General features: G+C 38.3%; 1 protein-coding gene across 4 annotated transcripts in view; it reads right to left on the reverse strand.

Moving 5' to 3' along the window:
- The window catches only part of LOC120298159 (small integral membrane protein 19-like), a 105,261-nt gene that overhangs the window by 74,554 nt on the left and 3,587 nt on the right, over positions 1-27,120 (reverse strand). The window contains exons 2-4 of one of the 4 annotated variants that reach the window (XR_005553967.1): positions 25,732-25,853; positions 19,293-19,425; positions 15,464-16,833 (exon numbers count right to left, since the gene is read on the reverse strand). Coding sequence is in view for 1 of the 4 variants with exons in the window: in XM_039321614.1 (XP_039177548.1) it covers positions 19,358-19,425; positions 25,732-25,853 (190 nt within the window). In the remaining 3 variants the exon portion in view is untranslated. Of the gene's footprint in view, positions 1-15,463; positions 16,834-17,765; positions 19,426-25,731; positions 25,854-27,120 lie in introns of those variants that run through there. The other 3 variants (XR_005553966.1, XR_005553968.1, XM_039321614.1) reach the window with 3 other exon arrangements.

Genomic DNA, 27,120 nt, shown 5'->3' on the forward strand with positions numbered 1-27,120 from the left:
CACCAATCCCCTTTTTAATTTTAGGTTTGAGATCAGGACTGATCCCCAGAAAATTTTGTGGTTAAATTCCTATAGGTGGCAATTTTTTTTTGGAAGGGGAAGCCAATTATCAAGGGATAATCAATCAATGGATTTCTTGTCTAACCTGATAAGCTGAGAGCCACGCCAAAACGAGTCTTCTCGAGCAGAGACCAAGTTAAGAATGGACTCCACAGGAAGTGGGGGCGTGTCAAGCTTTGGCTACTTGGTCTCAAGAGCAGGCAGACAGAGAAAACCCATCCGTGGATTATCCATCTCCTGTACTGGAGAACAATAGATGTCCTTTAGTTCATAGATCAGTGAAGGCGAACCTTTTAGAGACCGAGTGCCCAAACTGCAACCCAAAACCCACTTATGAATCGTCGAGTGCCGGGTGGGTGGGGCCCATTGGCTGGGTATGGCCCATTGGGTGGGCATTGCTCACTGGATGGGCGTGACCCACTGGGTAGGCATGGCCGCAGTGATAATGCCAGACTGGGTGGGACTAAAACATTCAATCAATCATTTCCAACTTTACAAGACCTTTTCTTTTCCGGCGAGAAGTTGAAATTGACTGATTGAACCTTTTTTTTTTTTTTTTTTGCACACGGTGGCGGAGGCCTAAAGCAAAAAAGTTTTATAAAACCCAGCTGAAGGCCTAGGACTGGGGCGTTCGTCACCACTATCATAAATACTCTAAAATTAGAGGTAAGCGAGATGACAGACAAAAATCAAATTATTCCAGATGATTAAAGCTAGAGTATTGCAAGAGCTCCAAACAGCATTTCCAAACTATAAGAACAGACATTAAAGTGGCAGATATTAATTTATTATTTGTGACCTATTTTTCCATGAGGCTGTACTAGGCAGCCATACTGCAATAAAACAGAGAAATGAAAAGAAGTGTGAAATCGAATTTGGGTCGGTCACCGGGACCAGAGATTTACTCTTCCAAGCTTTTGGATTCATGCTGGAACCCACCTTCAGGGAATTTCCCAACAGACCCCTTGTCAGTTAGCAGGAGTGCTGAATTACCACCTGCCTATCAAATACTTAGGAGCCGGGCACTTGGCAGCCCAAGGAAACAACAGCCAATCGCCACCAATCAACACACCAATCAAGCAATAGAAAGGCAACACAAAGACACGACTCACAGAACAGCCCAAAGCACATATTCCAGTAGAGAAATTCCCCAAAGATGGGCTCCAGCATGGGTCCAAAAGGTCAGTAGAATAAATCTCTGATCCCGGTGACTGACCCAAATTCTATTTTGCATCATTATTCTAGGATACATATATTTGCCTTCATTCGTGAAGTGTAAACATAACAGTAGCAAACTAATGGAATAATAGAATAAACAATGAAAATGGAAACAATGAGAATATAGTGATATGAGAATAAAAGATGGCCATGTAGAGAAGCAAGGAAGGAGGGAGGAGGTCGTGCCTGCTATCAAATTTAGTGTAGTATCCCCCACTGGGTCCCAGTCTAACCAGCAGAGCCAGATCTTGGGCTCTATATAGGAGGGTGGAGAAGATCTCACCTTGGAGAGAAAAATGTTCCATAGGGCAGGCACTCCAGCAGGGAAGGCTCTTCTGGATCCCGGTAGTCGAAGTTCTTTAACCAACAGGATCCAAAGTAGGTTGTCTCTGCTGGCACAAATGGGGCGGGCTTGTGCTAGTGAAGTGGTTCTCAACCTTTTTAATGCCGCGATTCCCAACCGATCGTAAGTCGAGGACTACTCAACCGGTCGTAAGTCGAGGACTACTCAACTGGTGCAGCACCGTTTGCAGAATGGGACTTTTGGCGGGCTCAGCAGGGCAGAGACAGCCTGGACAATTCCTATTGGCTTTTGAAAGCCAATAAATTAGACTCTATTCAAGAGAGTCTATTCTATTGGCTTTCAAAAGCCAATAGAATAAAAGGGAGTAGCACAGCTAAGGAAAAGGGGAAAAAATGGCGGACTGCGTTGTTTGGCGACCCCCGTGAAATGGTCGTTCAACCCCAAATGGGGTTCCGACCCACAGGTTGAGAACCACTGTGCTAGTGGGACATAATGATTTATCAGGTAGTTCAGATCTATGCTAATAAGGACTTTAAAGGTCATAGCCAACACTTTGAACTTTACTCTCTAGAGAATGGGGAATGTGCAATCTTGAGTCTTATTCTATTGCTCATATTTCATTGGCATGATTTTCAAATACATCATACTAAGTGCTAGCATCATTCCTACCGAAGAGGCCCAAAATAGCTAAGAAATAAATAAGTTGTTCAAAACTGAATATAGGTAAAATATTGATAACAAAACTACCTTCAAAACTATCCCTAGTGAAATAAAGTTATTTCAGGAAAGACAATTCCTAAAATTCTGTAAAAGCTATGATTCTCTGTACAGTTACTTTCATGCTTCAGTTATGCATTCAGTTGTTATAATTTAGTCACTGAAAACAGATGTAAATGCCTCTGTTACTTGCATTAACATTGTGCAAAACATCTGAAAGAGATGCTGGGAAATGTTTAAATGTAAGAACAAAGCACTTCTTTTTGAAGTTACCACTAAAAGACCTGTTTCTTTTATAAGCCTCTTGTATCTGCTTTGAAACTTTGTTCCCAATTATCTCCTAATGCATGAAAAAACAAATCGTGGAAGAGGACATGGCCAGAAGAAATTTTGAAAAGGCCATCTTGAAAAAAATCTTGCAAAAGATGTATACGCTCTAACAATTTGAAGAGAAGTGATTTGTTCATGCTCCTGAATAGTGCATAGTCCTTTGGATGTTTTCAAGCCTATTTTTCTTATGTTATAAAATTTATGTTAAATACCTTTTTGGGTAATATATTTGCACAACTGTTAACCTCAACTATTTTACTTTAGATGAATTTAATTTTCCTTTATGTTTAATTTAAAATATCATCCCATTTCAAACAATTGGCATTAACATTTCTGAACAGACTGTAACAAAACAAAACCTACCTCACCTCATACAAAAGTCTCCATTTGATTGTCCCCAATTCTATTTTGCTTTGTTAAAGTCATGTGGTAAACCCTCGTGCATGAGATTAACATGCCCATGTCCAACCAATAGAAGTAGCCTTCTGTGACTAGGTCTGTAATACAAAATTTCTCCTTTGATAATAGTTGGTGTGTTTTTTCTCACTGTATAAAATTGAATGATTAGATGTCCATTTCTAACAGTCAAGCAGACCTGCTTTGTGGAGAAATGAAAAATAAACAGTTTTGCTCACAGTCAGAAATTTAAATCCGTGTAAAACCATTTAAAGTGTGCTTATTCCAAAGGAAGTCTAATTTAAAAATAAAAATGCCATTCTTGGAGAGGGAACGTCTTATTAGAAATGTCGGTTTGAAACGCCAATTTACATCCACCTTACAACAGTCATTTTAATTTTCGGCTGTAAGCATTCGTCTCTTAACGAATGCTCTTTTTCTTCTTCTTTGCGATTCACTTAAAGCAGGAGTACAGTACAGGCTGATCACGTGATTCCTCAACAGCAGATCCTGCGGACTAATTGCTTAAGGCCCGGATTACACTAAAGCCATAAGATTGGGAGATCTATAAACTGTGCAGAAAGTGAACCAAGAAGATAACAAAAGCACTAGGTATGCATGTTTAATAGCAAGCCAAACAAAAGAGCACTTAATAGAAAGTTCCGATTCCCCCCCTCCCCCGGAAAGGACAAGAACTGCATGGAAAATGCATTTGCTTCAACACAAGAATGCTACTTCTCCATTTTTTATTTTTTTTGTCATCACCTGGGTGACAGAAGCCAAACGGCAACGTCGGTTCAGCACCCGCTTTTCATAGGACTTCTCTATTGGCACAATCCTCACTATACCCAACAATTATCCAGTAAAACTGGTTACTGTCTGACACTCTAAATACACTTCATGACTATCAAACGCTTGTCAGGGTTTGGAAATGCAACAAGCCCCTTTCCCTCTAAAGAAAGCTGGGCTTGTTTTCATCTTTCTACGCACAAGAAACCGCATCAGGCAGGCGGACAGAAGCGTGGCCTGTAAAGAAAAAGGAATGTGGGCAATGCCTGTAGACAACAGACCGGTCAATATCCGCGGGACTTCAGGTCATCGCAACTACGACGGAGAGGAGCTGATTTCCAGCGCAAACCCTTCGCCACCTCATACGGACGGCTCGGAGAAGACGGAAATGCAAAAGCCGCTCGTTTGGGTGTGCGCGCGCCTGGCCGGCCAGTTCTATTTACTCACCCTCCAGCCACGCGCTCGCTGAACCCGGCGTCTCATCTACCCGCTCTCCACAACAGCCGCTAAGCACGCCGGCAGGACCCGGATGCACATCAAACGAAGAAATAAATAAATAAATAAAATGCCCAACGGAAGTGAAGGAAGGAGGAGATCGAGAAGGCGCACAGTCCAGACTTCCGCTTTTGGCTTTTTCTACCGCAAAGCCGAAGAAAACCTGACCCCCGAGATTGGTTAAGAAATCGAGGATTTTATGTCCCCATCAGCACCTGGCCAGGAAACAGTCTTAGGATACTATTCTCAGACATCCTAGATTTTTTTTTCAGTCGTATAAAATGCGACTTCGATACCTGCAAGGCTGCAGTTGAATGACGGAATGAGTCAGAGTTAAAGGAGCCATCGGAGGGATTGAGACTTCCTATAACTTGAACTTGTTTTAAATAAGAGACTGGGGAAACGAAAGTGAGAGGGAGAGGAAAATCTAAATCCCCTTTAGCATAACCTTTTACTGACCATAATGCAGTATTGCAAGGACTTGCCATAAGCGCATTTCTCTACGTCCTGACAAGAGAAAGAGCGCCTAAGAAAGAGCCTGGACATCAGTGCCCTCTATCTTCTACCTGGAGAAGCGGGACTATCTCACGCTAGATGCTTGGTGCAAAGTGTCAGGAAATGCAACCGAGAAGTTGGAACTGACGATTTTTTCTTTTAACCCCGTATCTGAGTCGCCTTTTCAAAACGCTACGGATCTGAAGAAATAGCCGTTTGTCACACACACACAACACACACACACACACACACACACCTGCCCCGGCTTAGAGAATCTGGGAGAATGACAACAGGTGTCTTCAATACATGAATGCACCGCCAGATTGTTCCAGAGGGAGCTATGTTTTCAGCACAGATAATACAGTTTTCTTTCCCATTTAGCAGATATAGAATTTGTGAAAGAAAAACCCCAAAGTATTTTCAAGATTCCTACTTCTACCTGAAAAAAATTGTTATCTTTCTGGATTACTCCATTTTGCTCCCAAAGTAATCAGTCTAACCTACCCCAGCTTACTATGAGGGTGAATAACAAGGACCTGAAAAAAAGCTTACAGTTGATTCCCAAGTATGCTAATCTTTTCAGTTAATTACCATTTAATTAATCATGAATCTGCTGGCAAAGCCCTAAACTGCTAAGATTACACAACACTAAATAATAAACTTGAGCCTGATATGCTTCAGTGACTGGCTTCACACAACATGCTGCCAAAGCCAAATCAACCAAGAACTTAGCCATTACTCATTTCACCCCAATTCTAATGCTCCTATAGAAATACTTCAAAACCCTACTCATTGAGGTCCTATGATATAAAAACTACATATGTGAAAATTAAAGAAGAAAATGAAACTCAGATTTTTTTTATGTTACCAGAATGCTTAAATCAAATCTGAAAATTAAATCCATTTGGAATATTTGATATCCATTATATTGTCAACATCTTATTTTTTGCCTATCTGTATCCAGTGAAATCCAAATAATTATGGTTTTGATCCACCATTTTTCCTATGTATCTTTAAGTAATTTCCATCGCATACACCTTTCAGTCAAAATTTTTCCCATATGTTATTACTCAATTTTAATTCACATTTTGAATACAATGTTTGATGACATCACCAAATACTATTCTTCTCTTGCTTTCTAATAAGAGCAGATATGCTTTAAAACAGGCAGGTGGTGAAAGCAGGTACACAACCTTTTTTTTGTTTTAAGAACATGGGACAAAATGTTAAGGTAGACCATATTTTTTTTTAATCTGCAACATAAAACCAGAAATTGCCAAAAGAAAACAGCAAAATCCAGAGCTCAAGAACATGTCTTCCTTCCATATTTCCATAAAGGAGATGAAACTTAGAAATATCCCAATTTAAGTATTGTTTTTAAGCATTTTAAATATTTCAGATAAAAATCAGTAGCTTTTATCCTAGTATAAAGTAATTAAAGAATTATTCTGGAATATGTTGAACTGCTATCTGGTACTTCCTCTTTTGTTTCTGATATATTGCTAACAGAAAAAACAGACAAGTACACATAATAAATCAACTGATATATAATTTGTAATTTAAAACAAAAGTAATATTGAGAAATAGATATATAACAAAAGTTTGTACCTTAAGTTGCACTTATCAACAAGTGATTTGTGAGGCAACTACCGTAGTGACACAAAAGGTTCCTGTGCTATTGCAAATAGACAACTTTTGGTCTGTTAGGAGATAAGAAAATCAGATTCCCTGCCTGGAAAATACATTTAAAAAGGTGTAATCAACATTTTTATAAAATGAACCATATACATTCGCCATCTTCAACCACACCAATCCCACAAATGGTTCATTCAAAAATTCTTCTGATATTCTTTGTCCCTTCCATTTTTTTATTTTTATTTTTTTATTTACTTATATTTAATACATTTTATTGAATTATAAACTACAAAATACAATGTAAATAATAGGACACAATGGGGAGGAAAAAGGGAAAGGAAAATGAGGGAGGAAAAAGAAAAAAAAGACACTGATTTCCGACTTTCTCTTGCAGTAGATAGAATAAAACATCAAACCTCAACTTTTTACTTTTTCATAATAGTATAAACTAGCCATTTCTGTACTAACAAATCAATCTAATCAGTAAAAACCCAAAATCAAAGTTTCTTTTTTTTTCCACCTCAAGCACAAAGTCCAGAAGCGGTGTCCATATAGAAACAACAACAACAACAACAACAATAATAATCCCCCAGTGAGGCACTACCTTGACGTGGTTGTGGGGCTTGTGTACTCTGAGGAAGATGAGAGTTATGCCAAAGATTCAACAATACTGGACAGGCTAGATATTGGAGTTCCTGGATATCTGGTAAAAAATGGGTTACAGGACTCAGGATTGTTGGCTGAGCAACCAGGGCCAGCAGCTGCAGAACTACTGGAAGAAAAGATGTCTACCCATCGCAGTTACACAGTGATTGAAAACAAAGAAATAATGATCTGTTACTACAGATCAAGTCCAACAAGAAGAGGATATCTAAAACGAATGCACCAGTTCTGGAAAGAACAACATCCAGAATCAGAAATAACAGAACAGAGATAGCAGATCAACGCAGATTTATAATACGAAATAAAGTATTCACAGAAACAGAATTGGATGAACTGCAAAGGTTTACCCAGGGCAAAGAAATCAAAGCCTTACCAGAAGTAATTCAGAATGTAGAGGCAAACCAGGGGGAGTTGGCAGTGAAGGAATCCAGCAGAGATATACAACTGTTCTCATTTGGAAACCAGGCACCTCTTCCTCAGGAAGAACAAAACCCTCTAACTAAAGAAATAAAAGAATTGAAACAAAGAATAACTGAGCATCTAGAACAGCACAAAAACAACAGAATAAGGCTACCTGCATTGAAGCTTGTTCCAAAGAAACAGCTAGCACAAGCATTAAAAGATGCAAATACTGCAATATCAAGTATAAGCACCAATTCACTGCAAGAAACAAACCAACTAATGTACAGCACAGCTGCAGTTATAACAGAATACCTGGGATGCAAAATCAACAAAAAAGAAAAACAAACAAACAGTGCACCAGAAAAATGGAAGGTTAGATTAGAAAATAAGATCAGCAAGTTAAGATCACATGCAAGCAAGCTAGAACAGATGAAAGAAAGAAGCTGAAGAACAAGAAGACCAAAGAATACCTAATCAAGAAATACCACTTAGAAACAAGGAAGATCAAGGAAGCACTGGAAATAATAAAGCAACAAATAACAGCTATAGCCAGGAAAATCAGTAGATATGAAGCTCGAATTGCAAACTATAGGCAGAACCTCCAATTTCAATCCAATCAGAAATGTTTCTACCAATCCAACAATGGAGAAACTGCAATGAATCAGTCAGTACCTGATAAGGAAAACAGTGCAGTTCTGGAAGCAGAAATGGGATAACCCAAAGAAATACAACTGCGGCTTGGTCAAAAAAGGTGGATGCAAATAGAACAGAAGCTAAAATGAAAGGAACTAGTATTAACAAACAAAAATGGTAGAAAAAATGGTAGAAAAAAGCAAAGAAAATCAAAAATTGGTCAGCACCTGGTGAAGATGAACTGCATGGGTTTTGGTTGAAACATCTAACTGTTATACACCCACTCATTGCCAAGCAATTCAACAATATAATACAAGGAGGAGAAATTGAAAAGTGGCTAACAACTGGGAAAACCTACCTAATAATGAAAAATCCAGCAAAAGGGGCAACATCAGGCAACTACAGGCCAATTACCTGCTTACCAACAACTTTCAAATTACTAACTGGTGTGGTAGCTGATGCAGTACAACAGCATCTAGTTGAAAACAATCTCTTTCCACCTGAGCAGAAAGGAAACCGCCCCAATAGCAGAGGAACAAAAGATCAACTCCTAATAGACAAAATGATCTTGGAAAACTGCAAGAGAAGGAAGACCAACCTGAATGTGGCATGGATTGACTACAAAAAGGCATTTGACTCTCTGCCACATGATTGGATAATCAAGTGCCTAGAAATAACAGGAGTCAGTAGAAACATCAGAAAATTTGTGCAAAGATCGATGGCACAAAGGAAGACACAGTTGCAGATCAATGGTGAGAGACTGGGAGAGGTTAATATCAAGAGAGGAATATTTCAAGGAGATTCATTATCACCATTACTATTTGTTATTGCACTGTTTCCTCTGTCAACAATACTGAATAACTCAGGACATGGCTATCAAACATCAAAAACATCTGCCAGACTATCCCACCTCCTTTACATGGATGATATGAAGCTGTATGGAAAAACATCATCTGAAATAGAATCGCTGCTCAACACTGTCCGTATATATAGCCAAGGTATTGTTATGGAGTTTGGCTTGGACAAATGTGCCACACTTACTATCAAACAAGGAAAAATAGTGAAAACTGAAGGAATCAAGATGCCCCACGAAAATAACATTAAGAGTCTGGATGAGGAAGATTACTACAAATACTTGGGTATCCTTCAAGCTGACAACATCAAGCACACTGAAGTCAAGAAAAAGATTAGAGGTGAATACATCAAGAGAGTGAAGAAGATCTTAAAGTCCAAACTCAATGGAGGAAATACCATAAAGGCAATCAACACCTGGGCAATCCCAGTCATTAGGTACACAGCTGGAATAGTGGACTGGACTCAAGCAGAACTAAAAGCAATGGATAGGAAGACCAGAAAAATAATGACAATGAATCATGCCCTTCATCCACGCAGTGACACTGACAGACTTTATCTACCAAGACAAATAGGTGGGCGTGGAATGCTACAAGTACATCAGATGGTTGAAGAAGAAAAAATGGCTTTGGAAGAATATCTGAAGAACAATGATGAAGATGCACTGAAATTAGTATATCAGGAAGGCTTACTAACTACTGGAGAGACCAAACTGGCCTACAAGAAAGACCAAATGAAGAACAGAATAGAGGCATGGGAAGACAAAGCACTACATGGCCAATACATTAAAAAAATAGCTGGGAAAGCAGATAATAATAAAGACCTGGCAATGGCTAAGAGCAGGAAAATTGAAGAAAGAGACCGAGAGACTAATTCTGGCTGCACAAGACCAAGCCTTAAGGACAAATGCATACAAAGTCAAAATTGAGAAGACAGCAACAGACAGTAAGTGCCGCCTATGCAAAGAAGCTGAAGAAACAGTGGACCACTTGGTAAGCTGTTGCAAGAAGATTGCACAGACTGATTACAAGCAGCGGCATGACAAAGTAGCAACAATGGTGCATTGGAAGATCTGCAAAAAATATCATTTGCCTGTAAGCAAAAACTGGTGGGATCATAAAATAGAGAAAGTCATAGAAAATGATAAAATTAAACTGCTCTGGGACTTCAGAATTCAAACAGACAAGCACCTGCAACATAACACCCCAGACTTAACAATTGTCAATAAGAAAGACAAAAAAGTCTGGATAGTGGACGTGGCAGTGCCTGGAGATAGCAGAATAGAAGAGAAAGAACTGGAGAAGATAACAAAATACAAAGACCTACAAATAGAAATAGAAAGACTGTGGCAAAAGCAAGCAAGGGTAGTACCAATAGTCATAGGCTCCTTGGGTGCAATCCCAAAACAACTGGAGCACCACTTGAACACAATTGGCATTGACAAATTCGCTATTAGTCAATTGCAAAAGGCGGCCTTATTAGGAACTGCTTCCATCCTGCGACGATATCTGTAATACCATCAAACATCCACATCTGCCTATCCCAGGTCCTGGGTAAGGACTCGATAGGTAGACAAAATGCCAAATCCAGTCTGAACATCTGGCTGACTGTGCGATGATCGGTAATAATAAAGTTGGAAGGGACCTTGGAGGTCATCAAGTCCAACCCCCTGCTCAGGCAGATAACCCTATACCATTTCGGACAAATGGCTATCCAGTTTCTTCTTAAAAACATCCAGTGTTGGAGCATTCACCACTTCTGGAGGCAGGTTGTTCTACTGATTAATTGTTCTAACTGTCAGGAAGTTTCTCCTTAGTTCTAGGTTGCTTCTCTCCTTGATTAGTTTCCATCCGTTGCTTCTTGTCCTGCCTCCAGGCGCTTTGGAAAATAGCTTGACTCCCTTTTCTCTGTGGCAGCCCCTGAGATATTAGAACACTGTTATCATGTCCCCCTTCATCCTTCTCTTCATTAAACTAGACATACCCAATTCCAGCAATCGTTCCTTATATGCCTTAGCCTCCAGTCCCCTAATCATCTTTGTTGCTCTTCTCTGTACTCTTTCTAGAGTCTCAACATCTTTTTTACATTGTGGTGACCGAAACTGGATGCAGTATTCCAAGTGTGGCCTTACCAAGGCATTGTAAAGTGGTATTAATACTTCACGTGATCTTGATTCTATCCCACTGTTAATGCAGCCTAGCACTAAGTTGGCTTTTCTGGCAGCTGCAGTACACTGCTGGCTCATATTTAAATTATTTTCCACTAGGACTCCGAGACCCCTCTCACAGTTACTACTATTAAACAAGGTACCCCCTATACTATACCTATACATTTGTTTTTTCTTGCCTAAATGTAGAACCTTACCTTTTTTACCACTTAATTTCATTTTGTTAGATAGTGCCCAGTGTTCAAGTCTGTCCAGATCCTCCTGTATCCTAAGCCTGTCTTCTGGAGTGTTGGCTATTCCTGCCAGCTTGGTGTCATCTGCAAATTTGATGAGTTCCCCATCTATCCCCTCGTCCAAGTCATTGATGAAGATATTGAAGAGCACTGGCCCCAGAACAGAGCCCTGGGGCACCCCACTACACACTTCCCTACATGTAGATACGGTTCCATTGAGGACCACACGCTGAGTACAGCCAGTCAGCCAGCTATGGATCCATTTGGTGGTGATGCTGTCTAATCCGTATTTTTCTATCTTATCAAGTAGTAGGTTGTGATCTACTTTGTCAAATGCCTTACTGAAGTCCAAGTAAATTATATCCACAGCATTCCTCTTGTCCATTTTGTCACTTGGTCAAAGAATGCAATAAGATTTGTCTGGCATGATCTGTTTTTGACAAACCTGTGTTGGCTTTTAGTAATGACTTGGTTTACCTGTAGGTATTCGCTGATTCGTTGTTTATCTTTTCCAGAATCTTCCCAGATATTGAGGTCACACTGATAGGTCTGTAATTTCCTGGATCCATTTTTCCCCCTTTTTTGAAGATGGGAACTACATCACCTCTTTCCCAGTCCTCCAGTAGTTAACCAGTGCTCCAGGATCTTTGAAAAATATAGTTCAGTGGTTCTGAGATCACATCTACCAGTTCCTTGAGAACCTTGGGATGTAATCCATCTGCTCCTGGTGATTTGAACTCGTCTAGGCTGGACAGGTGCTCATTTATCGTTTTCTTGCCTATCTTAACTTGCGTTTCTATTCTGTTTTTTATGGCACTATTTTTGGTAGGTTGGTCTGTTTTTTTCCTTTGTGTAAAGACAGATGCAAAAAATGAGTTAAATAGTTCTGCTTTCTCCCTGTTGCTTGTCATCTTCTTGCCACTTTCACCCACTAATGGACCAATCATTTCCTTCACTTTTTTCTTGTTTTTTACATGTTGAAAGAAGCTTTTTTTGTTATTTTTCACTTTGGTCACAAGCCTTAGTTCATTTAGAGCCTTAGCTTTCCTCACTTCATCTTTGCAGGCTCGGGCTATTTGCTGATTTTCTGACTTAGTTATGTGACCCTCTTTCCACTTTCTATACTTGTCCTCTTTATCTTTCAATTTATCAGAGAGTTCTTTGTGCAGTCATGCTGGTTTCTTTTGAGAGCTGTTATTTTTCCTCTTTGTTGGTATTGTGCTAGACTGGACTTTTATTATCGCACTTTTCAAAATTTCCCAAGCATCTTGAGTTGTTTTCCCCTGGAGGATTCTCATCCATGGAATCCTTCCCAAGCCCTCTCTAAGTTTATTGAAATTAGCTCTCTTGAAGTCCAAGACTCTAGTTTGACTGTGTTCTAGTGCTTGTGCTTCCATAATGTTGAATTCCAATATTGCATGATCACTTCCTCCCAAGGTTCCTATGGCTTCAACACCTTCTATCATTTCATCTCTGTTAGTGAGAATTAGATCCAAAATGGCTAATCCCCTAGTTCCCTTCTCAACTTTTTGGGAGACAAAGTTGTCTGCTAGGTTTGTCAGGAATCTGTTTGATCTTCCACTTGGTGCAGAGTTTGTCTCCCAGTTGCTGTCAGGGTAGTTAAAGTCCCTCATTACTATTGTGATGTGCTTCCTACATACCTTAGTTAGCTGACTAGCAAAAAGTTCATCTATTTCCTCTGTTTGGTTGGGTGGCCTATAGTATACACCTATGGCAATGTCATTTTCCCCCCTTTTATATTGACCCAAATGCATTCAAGACAGTTTTCATCATTGTTGTGCTCTATTTCTGTAGAGATATCGTTATTTCTTATATAGAGAGCAACTCCACCTCCTCTTTCATTTGGCCTGTTTCTTTTAAATAATTTAAATCCCTCTAGGTATGTGTTCCATTTGCGGGTTTCATCCCATCATGTTTCCGTAATGGCAACAATATCATATCTTCCCTCATTAATGTGAATTTTTAGTTCACCCTGTTTGCTGTTCATACTCTGTGCATTGGTGTATAGACATTTGAGTCCTTTATGACCGGCCCTGTGTTTACTTTCTATATAACCTGTATGGTGCTTGAGTTCCTCCATTGTCTTACCACCTGTTTGGTTAGTGCACTTTGTGTGGCGCTCGCTATTAGAAGCTTGATTTTGCTTGACAGCAAGGTTGATGTTCTTGTCCACACAGAGATCTGTTAGAGAATTTTAATTTCTCTATTGGTGAAAAAATAAATCAGAAGCTCTCACAGTTGACTGCATTTAGCTGATTCTTTATATTCATATAAAAATATTTACAATACCATACATTCTTCTTTACAGCAACATAGCTCAATTGAAGACTTCTTACAGAGAGATACAGAGACAAACCTGAGACTGAAAATTCAGCTTCTAACTCAATACCTTTTTTGCACAGACTCAGTAGCATTTTCTTCACATTGGCTGACTGAGTTACCACATGACTCTTCCTGCTCATGAATATTCCAACACTCCTCCCTTCATGACAGGAAGAGACATCAGGCTTATTGACTTAATACATTCTCCATAGTGAATACCACCAAATGGTTTAGTCATCATGTCTGCCAAATTATCCTCATAAGAACAGTGATGTAAACTAATCAATTTTCCTTTTACAGCTTCTTTGACATTACAATACTTAATGTCTACATGTTTACTTCTGTTCTTCACCCAGTCACCAGTTGCCATTTTTATACAGGCAGCATTGTCTTCAAATACCTTTACAGAATCTTTTACATTAATATTTAAATCATGCAACAACTGTACATACTTATTTGGCAATACCTTTTTCTTATATACCCACTTACAACCCACAGCTTTGGTTCCCTGTGGCAAAGTCACTGATTTAAATACTTCATGGTCTCCCTTGGATTTCATCTCTTTATCCATCTTTCTTGTTCAGCTTTTGGTAATGCCAACACCTCTTTATAACTTCTTGGCTCATACCACACATTGCAAACCTTTACTTTGCTGGCAGAATACCTGTCAGGCGGAATTCCTTTGTTACATCGCTCTGACCTACGTGATATTAACTGCTCCTGTGTCTCAAGTCTATCTGGCTTCATGTCTTGTTCAGCCTCTCCTCCCTGAACATTGACATCTTCAATAATCATTTTTTATCATTAGATGAGTTATTGTCATTAAATAGATCACCATCATTAAGTGAGACATACCCAGAATTTGCATTAATTCTGTCCCAATTTTGTTCTGCAAAATTAGCAGACCTTGAAATTACAATTCTTTTACCTCCATCGCTAAAGCGATATCCTTTTGACCCTGGCTCATAGCCCACAAACCTGAGCTTTCTTGCCTTTTGCTGTCTCTTTCTTCTGATTGCTTTTGGAATATGTACCCATGCAGTACTTTCAAAAATTCTCAAATGTGCCAGTGATGGCTTTCTCCCATATAGAATGGCATATGGAGTATTATTAATGAAGGAACTCCACAGCCTGTTAACTATATAATTGGCAGTCAATATGGCTTCTCCCCAATATGACCTGCTCATACCAGAATCTTCTAATAATGAATCTTTCATTGTTTGCAACACACCATTCCTTCTTTCAGCTACACCGTTCTCTGCTGCTGTGTAAGGATTTGTACGTCTGTGTCTTCTCCCCAACTGCCCCAACCATTGTTGGAATTTAGTTGACATAAATTCAGTACCTCTGTCAGTTTGCAACTGACACACTTGTTGTCTGTGCCTTCTCTCTACAAAACTTACCCACTGTTTGAATTGTTGTAGCACCTCTTTCTTTCCTCTAAGCAAGTAGCAAAAACTATACCTGCTATAATCAACAATTACCAGTGCATATTTTGCTCCTCCCAAACTGGCTTGCATAGGTCCCACCAGAAGGTGGCTTCTCTTTTTGGATGCCTTTCTGTTCTTGCATGACTGATGTGTAATACCTGATTTGCACTTCTCCCTGTCGAAAACAAGTTCTTCATCTTGGACCAAGATCCCCTGCTTATCTGAGTTATCATCACAAATACTTTTACCTGTCTCCTTAATGTCCCTATTAAGGTCAGCAAGGGCACTGTATCTGTTGTGCAGGGACACACTGAAAGCTTTGTGTTTGTGGTTCACAGCTCTCACCCTGCCAGATCCCACGGTTGTCCACACTGCCCTTCTCCTGCAGGATCTTTGTGGTAGAGGGGGCTGATAGCGCGGAGGCTCAATGGAGTAGAAGGGCTGAACCGGACACCTAGTTTCTGCCTGAAGAGCAGAGATTACAGACCCTAGATAAATAATCTGTCCTTGTAGACTAGTGATTTGTTTACAGATAGGATAGTTTCCAAGATTGAAAAGGGTACTGCGAAAAACAGCTGCAAAACAAGTGTTGCACTGAACCATGCCAGACATTCTTAGATATAAGGAATCTCAGATGCACTTGCCCTAACTGTACCGCTGCTGTTTTGATTTTTAGTTATATAATTCGCACGCAATTAGGCACACAGGCCGCTACGTTTTGAGCAAATCCCGGCAAGCACTGGGTAGTTTGAATGCAATAGATCCAATCAGCAAGGCCTCCGCTATGTTTTGAGCTGCACCCCTGATAAAACTTACAGTTATAGCAAATCCCAGCAAGCCCTGGGTAGTTTGAATGCAAGTGTTTATATTCTTTTCTTTAATCAAAACAGACAACTTAGCCATCTCCGCCAACTCCATCAACTTCTGTAGCCATTCAATCCATAATGGGAATTGAAATGTCCTTCTATTTTTGTGCATACAGTAGTCTTACTGCCGTCAACATATACAAGATCAAAGTTCCCAAAAAAATTTCCAAGTCTTTTTCTATTAAACCCAAAAGAAAAATTTCTGATTTCATCTTTATCTTTACTTTAAGGATTTTTTGTATTAAAATATGAATCCTTCTTTAACATTTCTTTGCTTTATCACATGTCCACCATAAGTGATAAAAGGTCCCTTCTTTACATTTACATCTCCAGCATTCATTTGAAATATCTTTGTACATTCTAGATAGCTTATTAGGTGTTAAATATCAATGATACATCATTTTATAAAAGTTTTCTTTTAAATTGTAATTCAATGTAAATTTTAAGCTTTACATCCATATATTCTCCGATTGTTCCAGCATCACATTATATCCAAATTTCTTGCCCACTGTACATACAATGTTTTTATGTTCATTTTCCAAATTCAATTTCAATAGCATTTTATAAACTTCAGCAATAAGTTCATCACTACCTCACAATGATGTTTCAAATTCATTTTTAATGAAGTCAAGCCCATAACTTTTTATCTAATTTAAATCTCTCTTTCAGTTGTTGATATGTAAACCAATGACAGGCATAACCTTTTGATTCTAACTCTTCTCTCGATTTAAGAGCAGGGTCATCCAAGTTGAAGAGTATTATTTTACCATAAGCCCACCAGTCCAGTTTTGCAACCATTTCTTTTCTAAAAAAAAAAAAAAAAAAAGATATCCTTTGTCATCAGCATTGAGGAAATGGGCACTGAGTTGAATAAACAATAATAATAATAATAATAATTATTATTATAATTCAGCAAGGTGATTTGGGAAGGATAAAGCTATTGCTGTAATGGCGAAACCTGCATGCAAATTGTTGGAAATTTGTATGTTAATTCGTTACTAATCCCAGCTATATTGTTGGATTTTTCTTTTGATATTTTTAAACCCTAACATTGTAACAAATCCTAGAGAAAAATATTGGATTTAAGTTTCTACTCCCCAGTTCTGTTCCATTAAGTTTAACAATGTTTTCTGGAAATGGTAAAAATAGTTTTTAGCTAAAGACTAAAAACAAAAAACAAATCAAAAACTATTGTCATTCATTTCATAGGAATGCAGCCTGCCTTAACTTTAAAAAGACAGTACTCTTTTTATTGAGGTGACAGCATCAGTTCCTTCAATAGTTCAGATGTTTCTCCTCTTACTCTTCATATAAATTTATAAATTTCATATAAAGAATAGTGCAACTGTTCCTGCTGGAAAAAATGAACAATTGTCTCCTGATGCTTTTCCAATTTGTTATATGAGAAGGCATATAATACAATTGTTATGTAAGTCTTGAATTTTTCAAATGTACAGTGTATATACTAACTAAAAACTTGTGAAAGTCCAGTAAAGGAAAAACTTGTCTATTTAACACTTGCAAAGATTTCACCAAATCAGGTGTCTGGCTAATAATTATTAATATATCAACAGAAAAATGTAATGAAATAAAATTATGCATAGCAATTCCCATAATATTATCTGTACTGAGAAATACATTTCACACGTATCACATTTTAAATATTTTTATTTTTGTAAAAAATATTTTATATACAAGGGTCATGAAGTCTTTCACAAAAACTCACAGCTAACATTGTGGTATTTAACAGATTTAATGGTACAAGGAAAGTGGTGTTATTTTCAAATATATCACATACAGAACATAACAGGATGTACTTTAATAAAATACAGGATGTATTTTGACATAACTCAAAGACAACTAGAAAAACAAACACCATAACTTAGCAAGGTGTACAGATCAGGTCAACCATGAGAAATGTATTTATCTCACTTGTCTTCTATTTCTACTACATTGTTCAGATGGCTCATAAAGTTAATACCTTACAGTAATCAGTGCAAATGAGGGACAATTCTTGCAACTTCAAATGTGAGCATCATTTCTTAATAGTATGACAGGCATCTTTTATGATTACACTAGTATAAGCATAAAGCTTATATTCAGATTTAAATCATCTGGACTGTACTACAAAAGAATACAGAAAGAAATCCTCATAAGAATAATTACATGGTACTAATCAAAACAGTAGGAAAAAATATATTACTCTAACTTTCTGCAATCTAATTGGTCAATCGCCTTTTGGAGTAACAATTATTTTAGTGCTGTACCCAAAGAATCTCAGAATTGGAATTAGTGGTTGCAAAATTTAGCAACTGTTGCTATATTCAGAAGTTAAACTTACAAAGACATTAGGAGAGAGAGAACTGGCCATTTAATAACCAAAATTATTGTCTATTATTGAAAAAAATATTGTCCATGTTTAAGATGTAAATTAAAATTCAATCAATTAAAACCTTTCAGACATGCCCAAATAAAATATACTGCAAATATTTAAGCATTTAATGATTTTCTATTTCCACTGTTAATTTTGCTTGATGTGTTTGATAAACCAACAAATAATTAATATTTATCCATTATAAGTCAAAAATAGTGCTGTTATCTGAATTCCAACTTATATAATCCTCTTTTAGCATTCCAGCTGTAGGTCTAAAATGGTAAGTTGCACCCCACTCATAAAATACTACAACTACTACTACAGTGTATAGTCATTTATCAGATGAAGATTTCTTAAATTATAATTTCAGAATTCAATAGAGAGAATAAAAGGGAAACAATTAAAAGGATAAGTGCAAAAATATTCTTTTTCATCATACTGATAGAATGAACTGTTTGTTCCTTACTCTAATTTCTGTTCTAATTGCTGTATACAGAAATACTTTTCCTAAACTTTTCATCTTTTTATGCATATTCAGTTGCACATTACAATTCAATATATCTGCCTCACTGAGTGCAGTGTTTATTAAAAGTCCCACTACATGAAACTGTTCATTTATAGAAGTAGTTGAATTACTTGCAGCATTATGCCACATCAAATAGTATGTGCCTCTATCCCTCTTTAAATGAAGACTTGAAACAACTGCAGGAACTGCAGTGATCATCTCCATGCTCATATTTTTATTGGGAATGAATACAAATTAAGAAATAAGACTGGAATAGATTACTATATTTTTCAGATGTTAGAGAACTATTATTAGAGTAACACACAAATTCATAGTCAAAACATAGTTTATGCAATTAGTGCACATTTTAAAAAATATTATATACCATTAAAGTTGCACTGCAAATGATTATCATCAATGCTCTGGCATCCTCAGCAAATATTCAAAACTTCATTCCACCAAAAGCTGTACACTATCAGTCTGTTTCTGTGGTTGCTGCTGGTGGTCATATTTCCTTGCTAGAAAATAAATACATTTAGATATTAGGCTGCAATCCGAATGTATTTACTAGAAAGTGATCCACACAGCATCAATAAGGCTTACACCAAATAAACATACATGGTATTGCTTTCTAAATCTTTATTGAGAGATAATTGGTTGAAATAACAAACTGCAGTGTAAGTTTATTAATTTCCAATATAACATTTTGAGCCAAAATTAATCATTTCTCACAACTACCAAATGTACATTTTTAATCACAAAGAGAATTCTGTTGTTCAATACTGAATTATAGTAAATCATAGCCTAAGATCTTCAGCAGTCAGGGGTGTCAAACTCAATTTCATTGAGGGCCGCATCAGCACTGCGGTTGTCCTCGGGGAGCCAGGTAGGTATGGTCAGGGAGGGTGTGGCCTACTGGGTGGGCATGGCTGGAGTGGGTGTGGCCTACTGGGTGGGCATGGCCAGCTCTTTATCATTCGCATCAAGGTTGTCTGTGGGGGCCTGGACAGGAGTGGGACAGATCTGAAGGTCTCTGGCAGAAGGGGGTGGGCCTGGGGCAAATGCCAAGGCATGGTCCACTGGAAGAGCCTCACTGTTCCTCTCAGGCCATGCAAGGGGGGGCTGGATGGTGCTGCGGGCTTCCCGGAGCCCTGGGCAGCAGAGATCAAACACACAGCCTGGCCCTCAAGCACCCACGGCACCAAGCCCAGCCCCACTTCCCCAAGGGGGCACTCAGCTGCACTTACCTCCTCAAGGCTGCTGCTGCTGTGCTTGCTCTCCTTAGTCAGGTTGCTCATGATGGGTATGAGGGCAAAGTCAGCGGGAGGCCCACTCCCTCTCCATGGGAGGAGATCTGGCTTTGTATCCAAAGCTTCCTTAGCAATAGGATGGGAGATCCCCAGGATAGGCCAGGAGAAGGCGGCAAGGGGATGGTGAAAGGGCAGCAGGACAGGACTAAGGCAGGATTTCCCTCAGACCCACCCACCCTCCCTCCCTCCCTTCCTTCCTAAGAACAGAGTGGTGGGAAAATATGAGGGAGAAAAACAGGCAAGAAACACAGCTGGGGAGGTATCACCTTTCATGGGGAATGAAGAAATGCACCATCGCCTGGAAGTGGCCAGCACATGGCCCTCGCCTACTTCACATATCTGGCTTGGTGGGCTTTGGGGGAGGGGACACCTTGAGCAACGTGAGAGTCGACACTACCTGCGCAATGCCATCCAGCCCCCAGCCTGCCCGGTTTTGGCAGGCAGCGGGACACTCTCCTCACAGCGCTGAGAGGCTGAGCCAGGCAGTGCGAAGCTCGCTAGCTTTGCATCTTGCTGCCTGCTGAAATCGGATAGCGGTGAGCTTCTTTTTGGATTCACGCCGCCTGGCTCAGCCTCGTGGCGCTATGAGGACAGCGCCCCACTGCCTGCTGAAACCCTTCCCCCAGAGCCCATCAAGCCGGATATGTGAAGTAGGCAAGGGCCATTTGCGGGCCATTTCCAGGCCATGGTGCATTTATTCATTCCTCACAAAGGGTGACACCTCCCCAGCGCGTGCCCAGGGAACAGGGCCAATGCAGCAGGGACCGGTCCCTTGCTGTTTCCAGACAGCCTCGTGGAGCTAAGACTGAACACTTTTCAGCATAGATGGCCACCACAAAATTGTACATTGGCTCCTGGGCGGCCTGGGCCAGGGCCAAGGCAGCAGGGGCCATTCCCTCACTGTTTCCAGGATGGCTTTGCGGGCCACATGAAACCACGTCGCGGGCCGCATCCGGCCCCCAGACCTTGTGTTTGACATGTCTGGATTAAGTGAACTGATCATATCCTTTAATTGCCCTGTTTAAATCAGAAAAAAATATTTCTAGACCTTAGTTATATGGAGGCACAGTTAAACTTCCAATTAGCTGTTTAGGGCTTGGCTTTATACAAACCTCACTTAACAGAATTACAGGACTGGAAAGACCTTTCAGGTCTTTTAGTCCAACCCCGTTCAAGCAGGAGACCCTGTACCATTTCAGATAAATGGTTGCCCAATCTCTTCTTTAAAAATCTCCAGTGATGGAACACCCATAATTCCTGAAAGCTAACAGTTTTACTGATTCATTATTTTCACTGTTAGGAAATTTTTCCTTATTTCTAAGTTGGATCTCTCCCTGATTAGTTTCCATCCATTGCTTCTTATCCTGCCTTAAGGTACTTTTGAGAATAGTTGACCCTGTCTTCTTTGTGGCAGCCTTTAGATATTGGAACACTAGTAACATGTTACCCTTAGTCCTTCTTTTCATTAGACTAGACATATCCAATTTCTGCAACTGTTCTTCATATGTTTTACCTTGCAGTCCCTTAAGAGCAGTTTTTGTTGCTCTTCCTTGCACCCTCAAAAAAAATAGAAATAAACATCTTTTTTATATTTTGATGACCAAAACTGGATGCAGTATTCCATGTGTGATCTTACTTAGGCTTTATAAAATGATATTAACACTTCACATGATCTTGATTCTATCTTTTTGTTAATGCAGCATAGAACTGTTTTGGCTTTTTTGGCAGTTGCAGCACACTACTGGCTCCTATTTAATAATTGTCCACTACAACTCCAAGATCCCTTTCACAGTTACTACTGTTGAGCTAAGTACCACCTATTTTACACTCGTACGTTTGGGTTTTTTTTGTCTAGGTGTAAAACCTTACTTTTCTCACCAATGGATTTCATTTTGCTGGATAAAGCTCAGTGTTCAAGTTTGTTAAGTTCCTTCTAGAACTTGAGCCTATCTTTTGAAGTATTGGCTATTCCTGCCAGCTTAGTGTTGTCTGCAAATTTGATGAGTTCCCCTTCTATTCCCTCATTTAGATCATTTATGAAGACATTGAAGAGTACTGGGTACTGTAGGTACTCTCCTACATACTTTCCTCTATGTAGATATGGGTTCCATTAACAACTACATATTGAGTGTGGTTAGTCAGCCACTTATGAATTCATCTGATGATGTTGTCTAGCTCAATTTTTTCTATATTACAAAAGAGAAGATTGTGGTCTACTTTATCAAATGCCTTACTAAAATCTAAGTAAATGATGTCTACAGCATTGTCAAAAAGTGTAGTAAGTTTTGTCTGATCTATTTTTGACAAAATATAGACTTTTGGTTATAACTTTGTTTGTCTCTAGGTGTTTGCAGATTCATTGCTTATCTTTTTCCAAGATCCTCCCAGCCTTCATTCTAAGCTTTAGTTTTCATCTTTGCAGTTTTGGGTTATCTGTTGATATTCTACCTTAGTTATATGCCCCCCTTTCTACTTTTTATATTTGTCCTTTTATCAGAAAGTTTTTTATGCAACCAGTAGTATTGTGCTAGATTAAGTTTTTATAATTTCACTTTTTAAAGTTTCCCAAATTTCTTGAATTGTTTTTCCATAAAGATTTCCATCCCTGGAATCCTTCCCAAGCACTCTTTGTTGAAATCAGCTTTCTTAACGTTCAAGACTCTTTGATTTTGCTCCATTGCCTGAGCTTGCAATAAATTCCAATATTGCATGGCTGCTCGCCCACCCCCAAGTTCCTTTAACTTCAATCCCTTCTATCATTTCATCTCTGTTAGTGAGAATTAAGTTGGTTGACTCTCTAGTCCCCTTCTCTATCTTTTGGAAGACAAAATTGTGTGCTAAGTTCATCAGGAATACGTTTGGTTTTCCAGTAGGTACAGAGTTTGTCTCTCAGCTGATGTCAGGGTAGTCAAAGTCCCCCATTAATATTGTGGTGTGCAATATTAAGTAATGGCTAACTACAAGTTAGAAACCAAAAACCAGAGCAAGTTCAAAACACTGAAGGAATATCCAGTTAAACATTCTAGAATAAAATAATAAATATCAGATAAAATCAATATTAAAATCACAATTTGGTATCCAATCTGTCACACATGAGCAAAACACAACATGGCCTAATTATACCATAATAGCAATCCTTAAACTGTGAGGCTTGCAGTCATTAAATACTAAAATGCAAAAGAGTAGTAATGCAAAAGGGTTCGCTGCATTGTATAAAATAGCTCTGATGAATTAATTATGTGTTTCCGACAAATTCCCAGTGCTGCTGCACAGAATCTAACCACCTGCACATAATCACAGTCTGTTCATTCTTAAGCAGCCACTGGAGATAAGTAGTGCTGGAATAGCCAGGATATCTATTGATTATTGGGAGAACATGTTTTTTAATATCTCTATAAAATGAACTTCAAAGGAATGTATGTCCAACTGTTCTCATCTCTCCTGACCCACTTTTTCTGAGCCACAGAATCTTTCAATCAATGGTATCTTTTTATATTTGCCATGCAGGATAGCCAATGGAAGCGCATGGCACCTTGCAAGCAAAAATGCTTTCCAGTGGTAAGTGTGAGATCTTTAAGAGTTGTTTTACTGCCATTTCCAGCCTCAGTTTTGTGCATTTTATATGCTAAGGTCTTTCTTGGCTTCTACACAGTCCTTGTCAAACCATGCTTTGGAAGCAATTGCAAGGCCTCTTAACTGAGAAACAAGGTCATGTGCTATTAGTGGTTGTAGCTTATGAATTAGGTCTTTATATAGTTCCAGTAGCTAACTGATTATCAAACAGTTCTTTTATTTCCTCTCTTTGGTTAGTATTCACTAGTAATAGTGTATTACTATATACACTTATGGCAATGTCATTCCTTTTTCCTTTTATATTGATCCAAATGGTTTCAAGAAGTTTTTCATCACTGTTGTCTTGCATTTCTATAGAAGTGTAGTTATTTCTTATATATAGTGCAACTCCACCTCCTCTTTTATTAGGTCTGTTTCTTTTGAACAGTTTAAATCCTTCTAGCTATACATTCCAGTCATGAATTTCACCCCACCAAGTTTTGTAATGGTAGTGATGTCACGTCTGCCTTCTATACTAGAATTTCAAATTCATTCTGTTTGTTCCTCATACTTTGAGTATTAGTGTACAGGCATCAGAGTCCTTTATAACTAATGCTGTGTTTATTTTCTACTCCTGTTTTGTGTCTGAGTTCCCCCTTTTTAAAAACATTTGGTTGATTTGAGCTTTGTGCTTGGAATTAGCTTCTAAAAGTTTGTCTCCCTCTGCTTCCAGTTTTAGTTTAAAGTCCTATGGATAAGGAAAGGCAATTGGTTTCTAAGCTATTCTTCCCAGTTCTTGTGAGGTGTAACTCATTCCCTGCCAGAAATGAGGTATTGTAGTCCATGGGTGTAAGAATCCAAAGTTCTCTTGATAGCACCATCCCAAATGGTTTGTTTCAAAAGTCCTGCACATCTTCACTAGGTGTGAGAACACCACCTAGGCACTCATTTCTTTGACTTTCATGCCTAGTTGTTCATAGTCTCTTGATATTGTTTTCAAGGTCTTTGTGGTGTCATGGATGGGGAATAGAAAAGGAATAATAATCTGTGGATTTAATTATTTTAATAAGCCCCTCAGTAACATCTTTGATAATTGCTCCTGGGAGACTAACCTCACTAGATCGATTGTTCTTTGTTCTTTCTTTGTTTCCACCATGGGGATCAGAATACCTTGGAAAACAGAACATTTTACTCCATACTGTAATAGGAATAACTAATAGCAATCTCATTCCCTAAGTCTTATTCCTTTTGCAGCCCAAATGGCACAACTGTTACAAAGATAAACAGTTTTGCACATATTTTATCACCATCACTCACAAGTCTCAGAGAGTAATCATTTCCAAAGAGTCCAATGAGTAAGCATACACAAAATGCTAAATACTGGGGGTAGAGATACAGGAGAAATTGAGAATTCTAGAAAAGAACATGGGTAGAATCCTAATTGGGAGGACTAGATATTTCAACATTTTATGAATATCCAATTCAGGTATTTTCTAGAGATCGTTAGATCTTCTAGAGATCTTTCTGTCTGATCACATTTTAACATCCATTTCTCAGAACCATGTTATAAGGAAGAATACTATCCCAATTCTGCAAATAAACAGAATAGGAAGAAAAGCATGAGAAACACATGAAGATTCAACTGTGCTACTGTGCATTTCTGATCAGTGTAAAATGTAGAGTATGGATCAAGGATCATTAGCAAGCCTGCAATCTAATAGATTTCATTACCTCCATGAGCCATACACATTATAGTTCCATGAGTAGAGGAGCAGAACAATCACAACCCTGGAGCATTAAATATTTTTACATTGAGAATAATAGTAATAATTGTGCAAATGTTAGGAGTCAGATTTATGTTTCATTGTATATATTTAGTATCAAATTCCATTTTTTTTAAAAAAATAGGATCTATAGGTTACCCAAACTTTAATAGTCTCAAAGTAAATATATTTTACTTACCAATAGAATACATCTCTAATTGCTGCCGAAGACGGACTTTTTTCATGCTGTCATAAAAATTTGGTTCAGATATTTCTACAGTTGGAGGTAATGTAAAAATCCTCATAATCTTCCTCTTATTTCTGAAGCCCAAAAGGAATAAAAAAACATAAGTAATACAAAAGCAGATGTTTCCCTTAATGGTAAATGAAATTAGCAACCTGTCTTAATTTCTACAGCAAAGGAATAGAAATACAATTGGAATTTCAATTAGAAGTGGCAATGATTATCTCCAATTTCCTGAAAAAACAAATGTTACCATCACTGAAAGAAATTAGGCTATGAATGTTTAAATGTCACATAATAGAAAGGCTTCCTGTTCACTGCATTCTAATATCATATTTCATGCAAAGGCCTCTAACAGACATTTATGTCCTGTGAAGAGCCTGTATGTTCACCTAAATGTAAAATGCATAGGTTCAGTATTTAGATGTTATACTTAGCATGGATATGAAAGCCAGTGTAAATTAGCTATATCAGCTTGTACAGATCAGTCAGTGTACAGATCAGTCCTGCAAAGTTTTTCAATTACAGCAAGGAAATGTCTGCTTCTTTAACTGATATTCAAATAGCTAGTATCTGAGACTTTTCAAAAGAGCTAATATACAGTAAGTGTTTCAGAAACAGAGTTTGTAAATTAAGAACTATCCAATGCAAATTTCACATGTCCCTAATTGTCCTAAGTCTTTCATGCACACAATTTATTCTTTATTCTAATACTCAGTGAGGGATCAATATTAATTAGATTTTATCAGATTGCAGCTAGATAAGATGAAGTATTTTAAAAATCTGGCTGAAATAGATATTTAACAGCTTATTATTTCATCTTCTTGCCATTCTGCTTGCAGATGTTTCTGTTATTGATAAAGGTATAGTTTCTTTCAAAGTGATTTTTTAACACAATAGCAATAATGATGAGTTTTTATTTTTATGAAGTTTGTTTTTAATATTAGCTAAACCACACTTATCCTAACTTATTGAAAAGGCAATTATTAGCTACTGAAAAAAATAAGGAAAGTTGCAAAACTCTGAACTCTTAGGCAGCAACTAATTCAACAATTGAAAACAGTCATACAATACTCATAATAAACACTTATTGAACATATCTATGAAGATTCTCAATCATCCAGGTCGTGATTGTCCCAATGATGCTTCAGCAGAACTGAAGAAGCTTCTTGGATGAGAAGCAAAATGTCTTCAAGCAAAAACAAAGAAAGTCCAGTTGCCTTTTGAAAAAGCAACTTTGGGACATTTATTTGAATAAAAATTAGTCATCATCCTCATAAAAATGCACCGATAGAAAGGGGTTGCTTAATACTAGATGGTGAGATGTGAAGTGCTGAGACAGAA

The sequence above is a fragment of the Crotalus tigris genome, unplaced genomic scaffold (genome assembly GCF_016545835.1).
Source record: "Crotalus tigris isolate CLP2741 ecotype Arizona unplaced genomic scaffold, ASM1654583v1 scf7180000023747.220312, whole genome shotgun sequence".
Lineage (NCBI taxonomy): Eukaryota > Metazoa > Chordata > Lepidosauria > Squamata > Viperidae > Crotalus > Crotalus tigris.